General features: G+C 39.3%; 1 protein-coding gene across 1 annotated transcript in view; it reads right to left on the bottom strand.

Annotated features, from left to right (window-relative positions):
• The window catches only part of Cfap52 (cilia and flagella associated protein 52), a 50,274-nt gene that overhangs the window by 32,116 nt on the left and 2,778 nt on the right, over positions 1–15,380 (bottom strand). The window contains exons 2-5 of the mRNA XM_005332867.4: positions 8,265–8,464; positions 7,727–7,863; positions 4,150–4,278; positions 822–921 (exon numbers count right to left, since the gene is read on the bottom strand). Of these exons, the coding sequence (XP_005332924.2) occupies positions 822–921; positions 4,150–4,278; positions 7,727–7,863; positions 8,265–8,464 (566 nt within the window). The remainder of the gene's footprint in view (positions 1–821; positions 922–4,149; positions 4,279–7,726; positions 7,864–8,264; positions 8,465–15,380) is intronic.

The following is a 15,380-nucleotide window of genomic DNA, read 5'->3' as shown; positions in this document are numbered from 1 at the left end:
TTTCCTCATCTCAAACTCTACAGCCACATCTCGCCCCTGGGGAGAGCTGCAACTTCTCCCCACAACCCTCTCCTCAATCGGCCATCAGCTCCACCCCAGGAGAAGCCCGCCTTGGTTCCTGACCTGATCACCTGAGTGAGTGTGCATCTGCTGGACTCAGAGCCTAAGGCTTGAGGCTTTTGATCCAATGCTTGAACTCAGCATGCAGAGGGAATGTCTGTCATGATTAAGTGTGTTTGCAGTGCTTAGAATTAATCTAGGATTGTTTGCTGTGAATTCATTAATCTAGAATTGTTCGCTGTGAACTGATGATGCGTATTGCAGTGCCTAGCATTAAGGATCGTCGTTTTCTTGATTAAGAACCTATAGAGTGAAATTGTATTGAGTGATCTGAGTGAATAAAGCATCGACTAGGGCAGAAACAGGTGGACATTCTTTATTTCTCTCCCCCAAACTGCCTAAGTCACACCTTTTGCTATCATAACACTGAGTCACGAGAATCACAAGTTTAGGGCCAACCACAGCAACCTAGCAAGGCTTTAAGAGACTTACCAAGAACCTGTCTAAAGATAAAAATAAGAAGGGCTGGGGGTGTAGCTCAGTGATAAAGCACCCCTGGGTTTAATCCCCAGTACTGCAAATAAATAAGTAAAACTGAAGTGACATTCGCTCTCACCTGTGCCTCCTCATCAACATTCTGTATGTTACAGCTTGTCTTCCTGCTCCTAGGCCAGCGTACAGCACCCACCCCTTGGTTGATACTCTTTTAACAGGAACTTGTAGCAATAGTTGCTTAAAATAATACTTGAAGCAATACTTACTGCAGTACACATGGCTATTCTTTTCATCTGTCCTGTTTGGCACTCCGTTGGCCAAATTTTTCTGTTCGGGAGATCGAGTTCCCATACTCGAATTGTCCCACTATAAAGAAAAATCACAAATGGATATCCATTTAATTGCTTCGTCATCTCTTCTACATTCTCTGTATTCTCTTGAAGAAGAAGCTGAAGAGAACATTTCTGAGAGGTTTTTTTTTTTTTATGATCTAGCACTCTACTTAAGATCTTTCACTCAATCCTCACAATAACCCTAAGAAGTAGGTTTGCTGATCTCTCCAGATCATCTCTCTCAATGACAGAATGCAGAGCTTGTACACAGCAGAGTGGTAACTCACGCCCATCGGTCATTCACCTTGAAGAGCATGTTCCACTTTTCTATTCTGACCATAAAGACACCTAAGCAAGGAAAGAAATGCCCAGAAAACCAGTTTAAGTTTCTTTCCCTCTTTATTTTTTGTGTTCTCCCTTCCTGACTTTTAATTGACAAGTAAAAATTATATACATCATGAGGCTTTGAGATATATATGCATATATACACATATACATATACACTATATACATACACACCCACATTGTGAAGTGGCTAAATCAAGGTATTAAACATACGGATTACTTCATACACATTTCTTTGAGGTGAGAATACCTAAGATCTACTCTGTTTGCAAAGTTCGATACAGTGTTTCCTATGTACTGCATAAACATATTGCATACGTATATTGTAAATACACATTATATGTGTATATGTATTAACTATAGTCACCATGATGCACACAATCTGAGGGTCCATCAGTAGATGAGTGGATAAAAAAAAATGTAGTATATATATACACAAGGAAATATTCAGTCAGTCTTAAGAAACCCTATCATTTGTGAAAATGTGGATGAACCTGGAAAGACATTATGCTAAGTGAAGTAAGATGATCACAGAAAGATAAGTACGGCGTGATCTCACTCGTGTGGAATCTAGAAAGTTGAACTCTTAGGAACAGAGACTGAAATGGTGGTTACCCGAGGTGAGGGTGAGGGGAGACGTTTATTTGGCATACCAAATTAGACAACAGGGATAAATCAAGGTATTGAGTTGTAGGGAAACTTTTTAAAGGGAAATACTTTAGTAGAGACGGTCCTGTCTCCAAGGAAGGAAAATTGAGACTAAGAAACTGAAAGTTTAAGGTAGCAGCTAACACAGTACTTGATATATGGTTGGTATGTAACCATTGATGTTTGAGTTAATCTGAATAATTATTTTAAAATGTCAAGGTCAGGGGCTGGGGATGTGGCTCAAGCGGTAGCGCGCTCGCCTAGCATGCGTGCGGCCCGGGTTCGATCCTCAGCACCACATACCAACAAAGATGTTGTGTCCACCGAGAACTAAGAAAAAATAAATAAATGTTAAAATTCTCTCTCTCTGTCCCCCTCTCTCTCACTCTCTCTAAAAAAAAAAAAGTGTCAAGGTCAACATCACAAAGACTTCAGCTAAATACCTCAAGGCAGAAAAGATTAATTAAAAATAGATGAAGCTCAGTTTTTATTTTTTGGCCTCCAAAATGACAGGAAGTGTTCAATGTTAAGTGCTCAATAATTATTTTGACTGTATTTTCCAAGTTAAAACAAGGGCTTTTCCCTGGTCTTAATGGTAGGTAGCATTTGGATACTGAAATCCTGGAATGTTTAGGTTATTTCATGGGGACAATATAATGGAATACATGAAATCAAAACTGTGATAGAGGACCCAGGTATACTTGTACCCATGTACTGTGACAGAAACCTTCTTTGAAAATGTTAACTTTCTCTTAACATTTTTCAGCCTCAAATGAAATTGAAGCAGACTTGGAATATAGGTTACCCTAAAAAATTCTGATTGGTATAAAATTTTTAGTTTTGACTCCTGGTGAACATCACCCATGGGCCTTAAAATGGACCAACTCCTTCTGCATAAGCAGCTGCTGAGGAACAACAACAAAACTCCATAAAACAGCGGCTTAGCCAAGCCACTCTGCAACCCTGAAGGGAGCTGAGTCATCTGTGGCTTCAGAAGGCAGAGGAGGGCATGGTCAATTGATCTTGCCTTGGAGCACTGTCCTCATAGGATTTTTTTGGCAGGGGCTGACTTTCACGTAGGCCAGGTAGTTTCACAGCTCTCAATAAATCTTTCCTCATAACTAGTCACAGGATAAAGGTATGCAGTATGTCACAGGAAACAGGACAGATGCAGAGCAGCACCAATTCTTTACTCTAGCTGGAAAAGTAACCACTGTGTATACCTTTCACAGAAGGGAGATGGAGATAACAGTGTGTACTTCAACCCTACATCTTCAGATTTCTCACCTTTGAACTGGTACATGACATAAAAAGGAAAGCTGTTATACATGTTCAACCTTCCCTCAAACTGAAATGCTGGTTACCAGACTCTAAACAGGGCTCTGATGGTCCATCTGCAAATAATTCTTTCTGTTAGATGCAGACCTCTGTTCAGATGTCCAACTTGGTCACCGTGAGCTGCGTAAAACTGGCCCACTGGAAATTATGTCATATGGCTAATAGTCCAAACTTTTGAAATTCCTGGCACAGTTTGTTTGCAAAATATCATTTCATGAGACCTAAATCAAAAGCAGGTGGTGAGAAATACCAACTGGTAAGTGAATCTGTGTAATCGTGCAAATTACTTTGTGAGCACAGATTGGAAATAATTTGTTTTCAACCACAAAAAAGAACCTGAGCCAGGTGAGGTGGTGCATGCTTGTAGTTCCAGAGACTTGGGAGACTGAGGCAGGAGGATCACCAATTGGGGCCAGTTTCAGCAACTTAAAAAGATCCTTGTTTACAAATAAAAAAATAAAAGGCAGGGAATAATATTGGTCAAACTATATTGTTATATTGTGTGCATGTATGAATATGTAACAACAAACCCCACCATTATGTAGAACTATCATGCACCAATAAAAAAAATGGGAAAAAGTGAAATCAATAAATCAATAGGGCCAGAGATATAGCTTAGTGGTAAAGCATTCCTGGGTTGAAATCCCAGTACCAAAATAAATAAATAAATGAACTTGAGATGAGTTTAGCAGCTCAGCAGGATCATCTAGTAGAAATCACAGAATTTTCATATTTAAAATGGTATTCAGCTAAAAGCCTTTTAAGTTTTAGCTAAAAGGACTTTCAATGACTATGAAAGCTATGAAAATTATAATGTAAGGTGTTTTTCCAGAACTAAAGACATGTTCCCCTAAACTGGAATAACCCCATTTTTTTCTGCAAGCAAACGTCGTAATGTATGGCTTCTGAAACTCCGACTGTAGAGACGTACTTTCCAGCAGTAACGAACATCTCATCCCGGCACCTAGAGAACACCACGGTGGTGGCATTCCCGACATTGAGGCCGGCCGCAGGGCTGCCACAAATGGCATCTCTCTTGGCTATGCTCCATACCACCACGCTGCCAAAACAAGCAAGAAAAGAATGTCAGAGAACATCCAGCTTTCAAAATAAGAAAACAACTATTTTAGTGGCTCTAGAGAGAGAAAAGCAAAATAGGTTACTAACAAAGGTACAAATAAATGCCTAGAGCCCCAGACATCTCCTCCCTCACACTGGGTATTGGAAGACAAATACTAACACTTCAAAACCTTTGAAGGCAAATGATGATGTGGCCAGCAGCCAGTGAGCTCATCAAATTCGGATGCTCAAGGAAAGACATTTCCAAACACACAAGGCATAAAGGTTTACCCTCCGTTTATCTTGAGTGAAAATTTTCCTTGAGGAAGTGTTTTAGCAGGGGGAAAAGAAGGAATGTGGATGACCTAAGAGAGTGTCCTCAAACTTGAACATGCATCAGAATCAGAAAGACAGATAATACCCGATTTGACCATTCTACACCATACACATGTATCAAATTATCATATCATACCCCATAAATCTATAAAGTTAAATAATAATTTTAAAAATAATTGTTGCAGGTGGCTGCCAGGCCCCTCTCCCCAGAGTGGGAGTTAGGAGGTCGGAGGTAGAACCTGAAAGTTTGCTTTTCCTCACAAGCCCCAGTTGATGCAGATGCTGCAGATCTGGGGGCCACACTTTGAGAAGCATTGCTTTAGGGTGACATTTCCTTCTTTCTTGGTGCAATCATACAATTTAGTCCTAAACTGAATTGTGTTTGGATAAGAATACCAAGACTGTTGGGGAAGGAGTATTATGTCAAATGCTTGAATCAAAACATTTAAAGCAAACGAATGCAAATGTTACAAACCTTGTTAATGTAAAAACAGGCCTATCTATACTTTCCTCATTATCTATACATAGACTGTATTATTACAGGAATCACCAACATCATTAGGAGTGAGGAACAGGAAGTGGGGCAAAATCTATAAATCCCTCTTTTTTCATAGTGGGAAATTGAGAAATAACATCTAAAGTAGAAAGTTGAGAGGTAAACACTTAAACGGTTAAAATGATAACTAGATGATGAACAATAAAAACAAAAGTGAAGACTTCATACCCGAGAGAAATGAAAACATATGTCCTCACAAAATCTTTTATGTGTGCTGGGTGCAATGGTGCATATCTGTTATCCCAGATACTTGGGAGGCTGAGGCAGAAGGATTGCAAGTTCAAGACCAGCCTGGGCAATTAGTGAGACATTGTCTCAAAAACAAAAACAAAACAAAACAAAAAATAAAATAAAACCCAAAACAAAACAAAAAAAATTATACATGAATCTTCATAGGCACCATTAATAATAATAGCTTAAAAGTGGAAATGGGTCTCAGTGACTTGATATCACAGTTTGAGGCCAGCCTCAGAAACTTAGTGAAACCCTGAGCAACTTAGTGAGATCCTGTCTCAAAATAAAAATAAAGAAATAAATAAAAATAAACAAATAAACAAAAAGGACAGGGGGTGTAACTCAGTGATAAAGCACCCTTGGGTTCAATGCCCAGTACAAAAATAAAATAAAATAAAATGTGGAAATGGGGGCTGAGAGTGTAGCTCAGTCAGAGAGCATGTTCTTAGCATGCACTATAGGCCCTGTGTTCAACCTTAGCACCCAAACAAACAAAACAAAAAGACCTAGAAATTCATGAACTGTACTAACAGTTGCAGGGATAAAGAAAATGGAGGTATCCACACGGTATTATTTGAATATTATTTGACAACAAGAAATGAGTATCCTGGTATATCCTACAAAGAGATGGACCTTGAAAACATTACACTTAGTGAAAGAAGTCAGCCACAAAGGGCCATATATTTTATAATTCCGTTTGTGTGGCATGCCCAGAATAGGTAGGCAAATCTATAGAGGCAGAAAGTAGAACAGTGTATGCCTTGAGAGAAGAGAGGAGAGATGGGGAATGACCACTAATGGGCTATGGTTTGGTTTTTGGGGTGTGGAAAATATTCTAAAATTAATTTTAGTGATGATTACAAAGTATACATACACTAAAAACCACTCTATTAAATACCTTCCATGGATAAATTTTATAGTATGAAATATATCTCAAAAAAGCTATGAAAAAGCAGGAATCTCGTGGTACAAGTACACACGGAGGGACATTGGAATTGTACTTTTGAATCTTGGGTCCTTTTTGGTAGAAGGACAACAAACACGGTTTCTTTACATACCTTGGCCAGATATAGCTTCAATTTTTCAGAAACAAATTTTAAATTTAAATATAAATCAGTGGCACCAACATAGTGAGTTGGCCAAATAAATTTTGGCACATCTGTACAATGGACTTGCATGCATTCAGTGCAAAGAGAGCCATATATATGTCTGTGTGTACATACATGGAGTTGTCCTTGGTGTAAGCTGCATGATAACACAGACGGTATAATAGCATTGATACAAATGTTTCATAAATAGGCTACAAGACATAAAAAGTAAATGCAAACTCTAGAGTGTCTACTATAGTTTGCAGCATTCCTTCCATTTCTCCCCCTTTGTGTAGAATCCAGGTGACTTGGGTAGAATGGACTCCTTCCACAGGTTCAAGGTGACCCTTGGTGGTCCAAAACCAATCATTCAGCAGCAGAACCCCATTTTCCTCACCACAGGGACTAACCAGGGGTAGGCATATTGTATTTTACTAGCAGGGCACTCTTTCACCGGCTTCTCAACATTCTCCAATCTTCTCCAAGCAAATTTTAGATACCCTAAGATCAAGCTTAAAATTACCAGGAGAATAACAGTTTCACCACATTAACCTTGGTGAAGGGGCCATTTTTCTCCCCAAAGATGGAATTTTTACAATCTCCCCCCCCCCCCAGTGATTCCAGTGAGCACCAAAGTTGAGAACAACTGCTTTAAGTGGAGGTAAGAATTGTGTGTGTTGTGGGGAGGAGGGTTGGTACTGGGAGAATCCAGGGGCATTCTGCCTCTGAGCTATACCCCAGCCCTTTTAAAAGAAATTTGAGACAGGATCTCATTAAGTTCCTGAGGCTGGCCTCAAACTTGCAATCCTCCAGCCTCCCAAGTTGCTGGGATTACAGGCGTGTGCCCAGTTCTGAGGTACGAATGTTAGAGATGATTTTTGGATATGTTTCCCATAAAGACAGTCAAATGGGGATGGTCCATGGATGGTGTGACCTTTGGTTGTCCAAAACCAAAGGTCCTGACCACTTATTCAGGACTCTTCAAGGAGGGAGAATCGTGAACATTTTGTTGATTTGTCTATATATTAAGAGAACTGTGAGTAGATAACTACGCATAAATGCGAACTTCCTTTTTAACAAAGCCACGAAGCTCAAACAAGGAAATGCTGTATACATAAAAGTGAATGGAAGTATTAGTAGCCAGCCTAATAGATGATATCGCTGGAGACAGGGTGCTTGAAACCTCTGGCAATACACCTGGTAGAAAATAAGTGTGGATAGGTTCTGTTCCTTACCTTCCGTCATCCGGGCCTCCCAGTGACACCAAGTACAGGTCATTTGGTGAAAAGGCCAGAGCTTCAACTTTGCCCTTGTGAAGTGATAACCGAGCCAACAGCTCCCTTTTCTTATAATCCCACAGAATGATATCTGCCTGTGGGCAAGAAGGCTCCGTCAGAGAACAGGCTTCAAAAGAATCCACCAAGGAGACTGCAACCCCTCTTGGTGAGAGATAATCAGGAATGTCACTTCTCTAAAAAATCAGACCATGCTTTACCAGCAAGCCACAGAGCAACAGAACGGGACCGGTTTTAAGCAGGGTCTTTTGTTCCTATCCATTATCAGCCATGAGCTGAGACATCTAGCACAAAGACTTCATTCCTTCCCTCTCAGCCAGATGGAAGGCAAATGGGTTCAAAGAGAAGTCAAAGGGAAAGGAAGGGGGGGGAAGGTCCAGGGCAGCCTAGACCAAGGGACTCAAGGACTTGGGGGGAGTGGCATCTCTAGAGAGGTGCCTCTAAGTACAACCACAGGGATTGTTTTCAATCTGTTCACCTTGAACCCCATGAACGTGACCTGTCCAGAGGCAATGTAATTTCCACTCTTGGAGATGGTCAAACAGGAGACATTATTTCCATGGCCATGCAGAAATTTTTGCTCCGGAGTATTTAGTGCTTGAATGAGGACTGTGCAGCCCAGGGGATACACCAGATGCTCCTGGTCAGGATGGCATTTGAGACCAGTAGGAACGTGTCCTAAGAGACAGAGATTAAGAATTATTATAGTCAGGTACAAAAGTAATTTTTTTTAATGGGTACAAAAGAGAACACTTTTGGAATAAACCTTAGTTCAGTGAAAATAAGTGAGGGGCAACAGGTAATTTTATTCCACAAACAAGGTTGGTGTAGTAAATCCCTTCTCATACTTTGATATGCATAAAATCCCAAAAGGATCTTACTAAAATGCAGATTCTCCAGGTCTAAGGTAGGATTGAGTTCTGCATTTAAAAAAAAAAATTTGAAGTAAAATGAAATAAATTGAACCCACAGGTGCTCTACCACTGAGCTACATCCCCAGCCCTTTGCATTTTTTGCTGAGGCTGGCCTCAAATTTGTGATCTTCCTGCCTTAGCCTCCGGAATCACTAGGATTATAGCATGAGACACTGTGCCCAGCTGAGAAGCTGCACTTCATATACTCTCCCAAGGGATGCTGGTGCTGATCAAGAAACTTCATATTGGACAGGAAGGCCTTAGGGTCAATTCTTGTAATACTGAGAAGCAGAAGTGCATGGAACAGGGTAGTTTGTTTGGGTTGGAGTACAGACATAGGAAAAATGTGAATCTCATACCTTAAATAAGCTTTCGGCAAAGACAAAAATTTGGTTGATGTCACTTAGCATAATGCCTTCCAGGTTCATCTATGTTTTTGCAGATGGCATGATTTCTTCTTTTTAAAGACTGAACAATAATTAAATGTGTGTGTGTGTGTGTGTGTGTGTGTGTCTATTTTCATTTTCTTTATTTGTTCATCTGTTGATAGACACTTAGGCTGGTACCATATCTTGGTCACTGCAAATAATGCTACAGTGAACATGGGGGTGCAGATATTTTATTAAGATACTGATTTCAGTTGGGCACAGTGGCGCACACCTGTAATCCCAGCAGCTTGTGAGGCCTAGGCAGGAGGATCGCGAATTTAAAGTCAGCCTCAGCAACTTAGCAAGGCCCTAAGCAATTCAGGGAGACCCTGTGTGTAAATAAAAATATAAAAAAGGGCTGGTGATGTGGTCAGTGGTTAAGTGCCCTTGGGTTCAATGGGTTTAATCCCCTGTACCAAAAAAAAAAAAAAAGTTATTTTATTTCCTTTGAATATACACAGAAGTGGAATTGCTGGATCATATGGTAGTTCTATTTTTAATTTTTTGACAATCCTCTATGCTCTTTTCTTTTTTATTGATTTTTAAAAAAATAAATAACAACAGAATGTATTACAATTCTTATTACACATATACAGCACAATTTTTCATCTTTGGTTGTATATAAAGTATGTTGATACCAATTCGTGTCTTCATACATGTACTTTGGATGATAATATCTATCACATTCCACCATCCTTGCTAACCCCCTGCCCCCTCCATTTCCCTCCCACCCCTCTGCCCTATCTAGAGTTCATCTATTCCTCCCATGCTCCCCCTCCCTACCCCCCTGTGAATCAGCCTCTTTATATCAGAGAAAACATTAGGCATTTGTTTTTTGGGATTGGCTAACTTCACTTAGCATTATCTTCTCCAGTGCCATCCATTTATCTGCAAATGGCATGATTTTATTCTCTTTTATTGCTGAGTACAATTCCATTGTGTATGTATACCACATTTTTTTTTATCCATTCACCTATTGAAGGGCATCTAGGTTGGCTCCACAGTTTAGTTATTGTGAATTGTGCTGCTATAAACATTGATGTGGCTGTGTCCCTGTGGAATGCTGTTTTTAAGTCTTTTGGGTATAGACCGAGGAGAGGGACAGCTGGGTCAAATGGTGGTGTCAGGTCGGTGGAGGTGACTTAGGACAAAGCAGCCGTGCAGGAAAGAAACATCAATCAGGCACCAACAGAAACGCCTATCAATCAGCGGGATCTCTGGACTAACAGGCCTGTCAATCATCAGGACCCCCTGGCCAATCCTGGCCAGCTCCCAGAACCAACTCCAGTGGGACAAGGGACTCTAAAAACACCTTTTCCTGTCCCAAGCCCTTCCCTTCCTGCCTAAGCCCCATAAAATCCCAGTTCCGGTGAACTCCCACTTGGTTTCTCCTCAGACCCTTCCCCGTCCACCCTGTTTGTCTGATCCAGTTCCACCAGAAATATCTCAAATAAAGCCTCCTTCCGTGGCCTTTTTAAATCTGCCTCCTTTGGTCGCTGCGCGCCTTGCCTGATCTTACAGGTGGTTCCATTCCCAGCTTTCCAAGGAATCTCCACACTGCCTCTATGCTCTTTTCCATAATGGCTGTTGCTATTTACATTCCCAACAGCGTACAAAGGTTCTCTTTTCTCCACGTCCTCAACACTTGGTGTCTTTTGCCTTCGTTAATAGCTATTCTAACAGATGTGAGGTGACATCTCCCTGTGGTTTTTAATTTTTTTTTAGATGTTGATTGATCGTTATTTTATTCATTTATTTATATGTGGTAGTGAGAATCAAACCCAGTGCCTCACACATACTCAGCAAGTGCTCTACCACTGAACCCCAACCCCAGCCCCGCCTCCCTGTGGTTTTGATCTGCATTTCTCTGATGATTAGTGGTGTTGAGCACCTCTCTGCCTGTGGGCCATTTGTATGTCTACTGATAACTGGCTAGTCAGGTCCATAGTCCAGTATTTTAAATAACCCCAGAGAACATGATGCTAAGTGAAATAAGCCAGACCAGAGAGACACACATTAAATAATCTCCCTTATTTTTGGAACCTAAAAAAGCTGAACTCATAGAAGCAGAGATTGGAAAACCGGGGGGAAAGGGAAGATATCTGTCAAAGGGTACAGAGGTTCAGTTACATGAGATGAATAAGTTCTGGAGACCTAATGTACAGCCTGGGGACTGCAGTTAATGACACTGCATTGCTTATTTGCTGAGAGAGTTGGTCTTCAGAGTTCTTAATCCCCAAATAAAAAACAGCAACTACATGACATGGATATGTTAACTAGCTTGATTATGGGAATCACTTCATGATGCACACATATGTCAAAACATCATGTTGTACTTCTTAAATTTATATACTTTTATTCACCTATTACACTTCAAAACCAAAAAAAAAAAAATTAAATTCTGTTTCAATTGTGATTGATCATAGGGTGTTCTGAGGACATTTGGGTACTTTCACAGTGAAACCTCTTTTTTAGTATTAGTATTACTTTTTTTTAGTTGTAAATGGACCTAGTGCCTTTACTTTGTTTATTTTTATGCAGTGCTGAGGATTGAATCCAGTGCCTCACACATGCTAGGCAAGTGCTCTACCTGAGCCACAACCCCAGCCTGAGATTTCTTTCTTCAGGCATCTCCCACCCTCCAAATATTTACCAAGAACCATCTCAACAATGACAAACCTTTGAAATACATTTTAACAGGGAATAGCTTGTCACTCATTTTAGACCCTCCAAAATTTTTTTTTTGGCTATTCTAGAATAAAAACTTTAAAGTTAGCTTAAGTAGCTAAAATAATGATTGTAGTTTTAATAACATGATACTAAATGTAAAGAGTAATTTAAGAAAAATAATTTCATAACAATAATAATTATATATGTACCCACACACATACCCTTTGTTTTTTAAAAAAAGTTATGTTTCTCTTTGAAGTCTCCTTTCATGTATCCCAGTAGCATTTCAATTTCTCTTCATCTGGGTCTCACAATATTTCTTGTTACATTTATTACTCATTATTTTAAAATCTTTGTTGTTGCTGCTATTTCCTTCCCCATCAAAAGAGCCACAAATATTTATTAATATAGTCTTCTGGGCTTTTAAAAATTTTTCAATTGATACATAGCAATTGTACATGTTTATGGGGACTCAGCATGATATTTCAATACATGTACACAATGTATAATGGTCAGATCAGGGAAACTGGCTTATCTATCATGTTAGATGTATATTATTTCTTTGTACTGGGAATGTTCAAAATCCTATTAGCTTTTTTTATTATTAATTTAAAATTTTGTTTTTAGTTTTCGATAATACACAATACCCTTACTTTATTTATTTTTGTTTATGTGGTACTAGGGATCCAACCTCGTACCTCATGCATGCAAGGCAAGTGATCTACTATTGAGTCACAACTACGGCCCCTCTACTAGCTATTTTGAAATATTCAATTACCAGTTGCCGACCATAGCCACCACAATGTGCTATACAGAGAACCCGAGGAACTGCTCCTTCTATGAAGCTTCACCCCTGCACCTGTCAGCCCTCCTCTCTCCCTCCCTTCTGCCCCACACCTTCCTGGACTCTGGTAACTGCTATTCTATTTTCTACTTCTTTGGAAGAAACTTTTTAGTCTGCATGTAAGTGAGAACGGGTGTTTTTGTTTTCCTGTGGCCTACTGACTTCACTTAACAACGTACTCCAGCATTCTGATTTTCAAATGAGTCCTCTTTCCTATTAACTCTTCCTGGATTCATTTTGGTGCATTGCATGTTCTCATAGCTAAATGGATTTGTTGTTGGTGGTGTTGTTCAAATGACCAAATGTAGTTTTTTGTTTGGTTTATGGTATGGGGGATTGAACCCAGGAGTACTTAACAACTGAGCTACATCCCCAGGCCTCTTTATTTTTTTATTTTGAGACAAGGTCTCACTAAGTTACCTACAATCTCATTAATTTGCTGAGGCTGTATTTGAACTTGGGATCCTCCTGCCTCAGCTTCCTGTGCTGCTGGGATTACAGGGAGTGGGGGTGGGTACTGTGCCCAGCTCAAATGTAGTTCTTGAATAAATGATTCCTTTCATTTTAATTGTGAGTATTCTTTTTTTTTTTTTTTTTTTTTTTTTAGTGAAGCAAGTACTTATAAAACTAAGGTTTGGCTAGGCATGGTGGCGCCCACCTGTAATCCCAACAACTCGTGAGGCTGAGACAAGAGGATCATGAGTTCAAAGTCTGCCTCAGCAACTTAGCGAGGCCCTAACCAACTAAGGGAGACTCTGACTCTAAATAAAAAATAAAAAGGACTGAGGATGTGGCTCAGTGGTTAAGTGCCCTAGGTTCAATCCCCAGTACCAAAACAATAACAACAACAAAAAACAAAATCAAGGTTTGTGTCTTTCTGGGCAATCTATTCCTACCCAAAATATATTATTATTTTTCTAAATGCAGGTTCCTTATAAATAATTATATGGCCATCCATATGGAAAAAGTAAAATTAGATCCCTATCTCACACTACATACAAATAATACCTTCCGGGTGGATCAAAGACATAAGTATGAAAATAAGACTTAATGTTTACACAGGTGGTAGGACATGACTTTTTAACCATGTATAAAAAACAGCAAACATAACAGAAAAGGTTGATATATTTATCCAGTCATGTTAAAAATTTTTATTTACAGAAGACAAGATGAAAAGAAAAACTCAGACCAGGAGAAGATATTTGTAATATATACAATAGACAAAGGATTATTGCCATCATATGTAAAGAATCCCTACAAATTAATAAGAAAAACACAAACTTCTCAACAGAAAAATGAACAAAGAATATGAATGGGCATTTTATGGTGAAAGAAATTAAACCCCGTGTAAACATATGAATATATATTCAACTTTGCAAGTAAGCAGAGAAATACAAATTTTATCCAAAATACTATGTCATATCCACTATAATGGCTACAATTAAAGAGTCTGACAGTAACAGGCATTGGTGATGGTGTGAAACAAAGGCAACACTTATACAACTGCTTGATGGGAGAGTAAATTGGTAGAGTTGCTCTGGAAAACTGTGTTTATATTGATCATGGTTGAATATGTACATGCCCAGGACTAGCTATTCTGCTCTTAGGTATATAACCTGCCCAGAAATGACCTTAACATGTAGGTGTATATACCTTCATAATTATATATATTTTTTGCACTAAACAGTTAGGACTCTTGGTTATAATTAAGAAGAGTCAACTCTGGCTTACTGCAGCAAAAAAAAAAAAAAAAAAAAAAAAAGAAAAAGAAAAAGAAACAAATATCATGGGAGAAATATAAAAAACTCACAGAATTGATGGAAGTATAGAAAATCAAACTTGAAAATGGGCAGGACTATGAGAAAGCAGGACCAAGCAACATCAACTAAGGAACTCACACATTCCACATTGCTCAAAATTCAATGTAACACTTGACTTCTGCAGTACTCTGCTCCTCTCCATTACCACATTGGGAGGGGAAGTTCTGAGTGGGCAAACCTGACTGACTTAGCTTGTTATGCACCATCTTCCTAAATTGGTTATTCTCAACAGAAATATCTGCTTCTTAGGCTCTCATCAAGAACAAAAGAACTGCTGGGTACAGTGGTTTGTGCACACCTGTAATCCCAAGCAGCTCAGGAGACGGAGGCAGGAGGATCACAAGTTTGAGACCAGCCTGGGCAACTTAGTGAGACTCTTTTCACAATTTAAAAAACATCAAAAGGACTGGGAATGTAGCTCAGTGGTAGAGTGCTTCCATAGCATAGGCAAAGCCCTGGTTCAATCCCCAATTTAAAACAAACAAACAAACAATGCAAAAGAACTACCTGCCTTGGGGTTCCCCTTGAATAGAAATGATACTCAGAGACGGAGTAGGCAAAACTACTCGTGTCCACCTCAATGAATGTACTGTGCTTTCCTCTCCCAGGGTCACATACATACTGCTTCTTACCCACCCTCTCTAACACACACACACCCACACGCACACACACACACACTTTAAACTATAATTGGCTCATATACTATTTGGTAAATAGGATTTTGCACACAATATATCTTTGATATCTTTCCTTGTTATTCCACATAGATAATATCTCATTTTTTTCTGATTTTCATCTATTATTCATATTTTCAGTCTTTGGCAATTTGAGAAGTAACGATGTCATTGTTTTAATAGCGTTTTAAATTTTCTGGGTAAATAGTAATTTATATTTTTTAGGTTTCTTTGCCCATTCTCA

The sequence above is a fragment of the Ictidomys tridecemlineatus genome, chromosome 3 (genome assembly GCF_052094955.1).
Source record: "Ictidomys tridecemlineatus isolate mIctTri1 chromosome 3, mIctTri1.hap1, whole genome shotgun sequence".
Taxonomy (NCBI): Eukaryota; Metazoa; Chordata; class Mammalia; order Rodentia; family Sciuridae; genus Ictidomys; species Ictidomys tridecemlineatus.
Note: the sequence above shows the minus strand (reverse complement) of the source record. Positions and strands in the feature narration are given on the sequence as shown.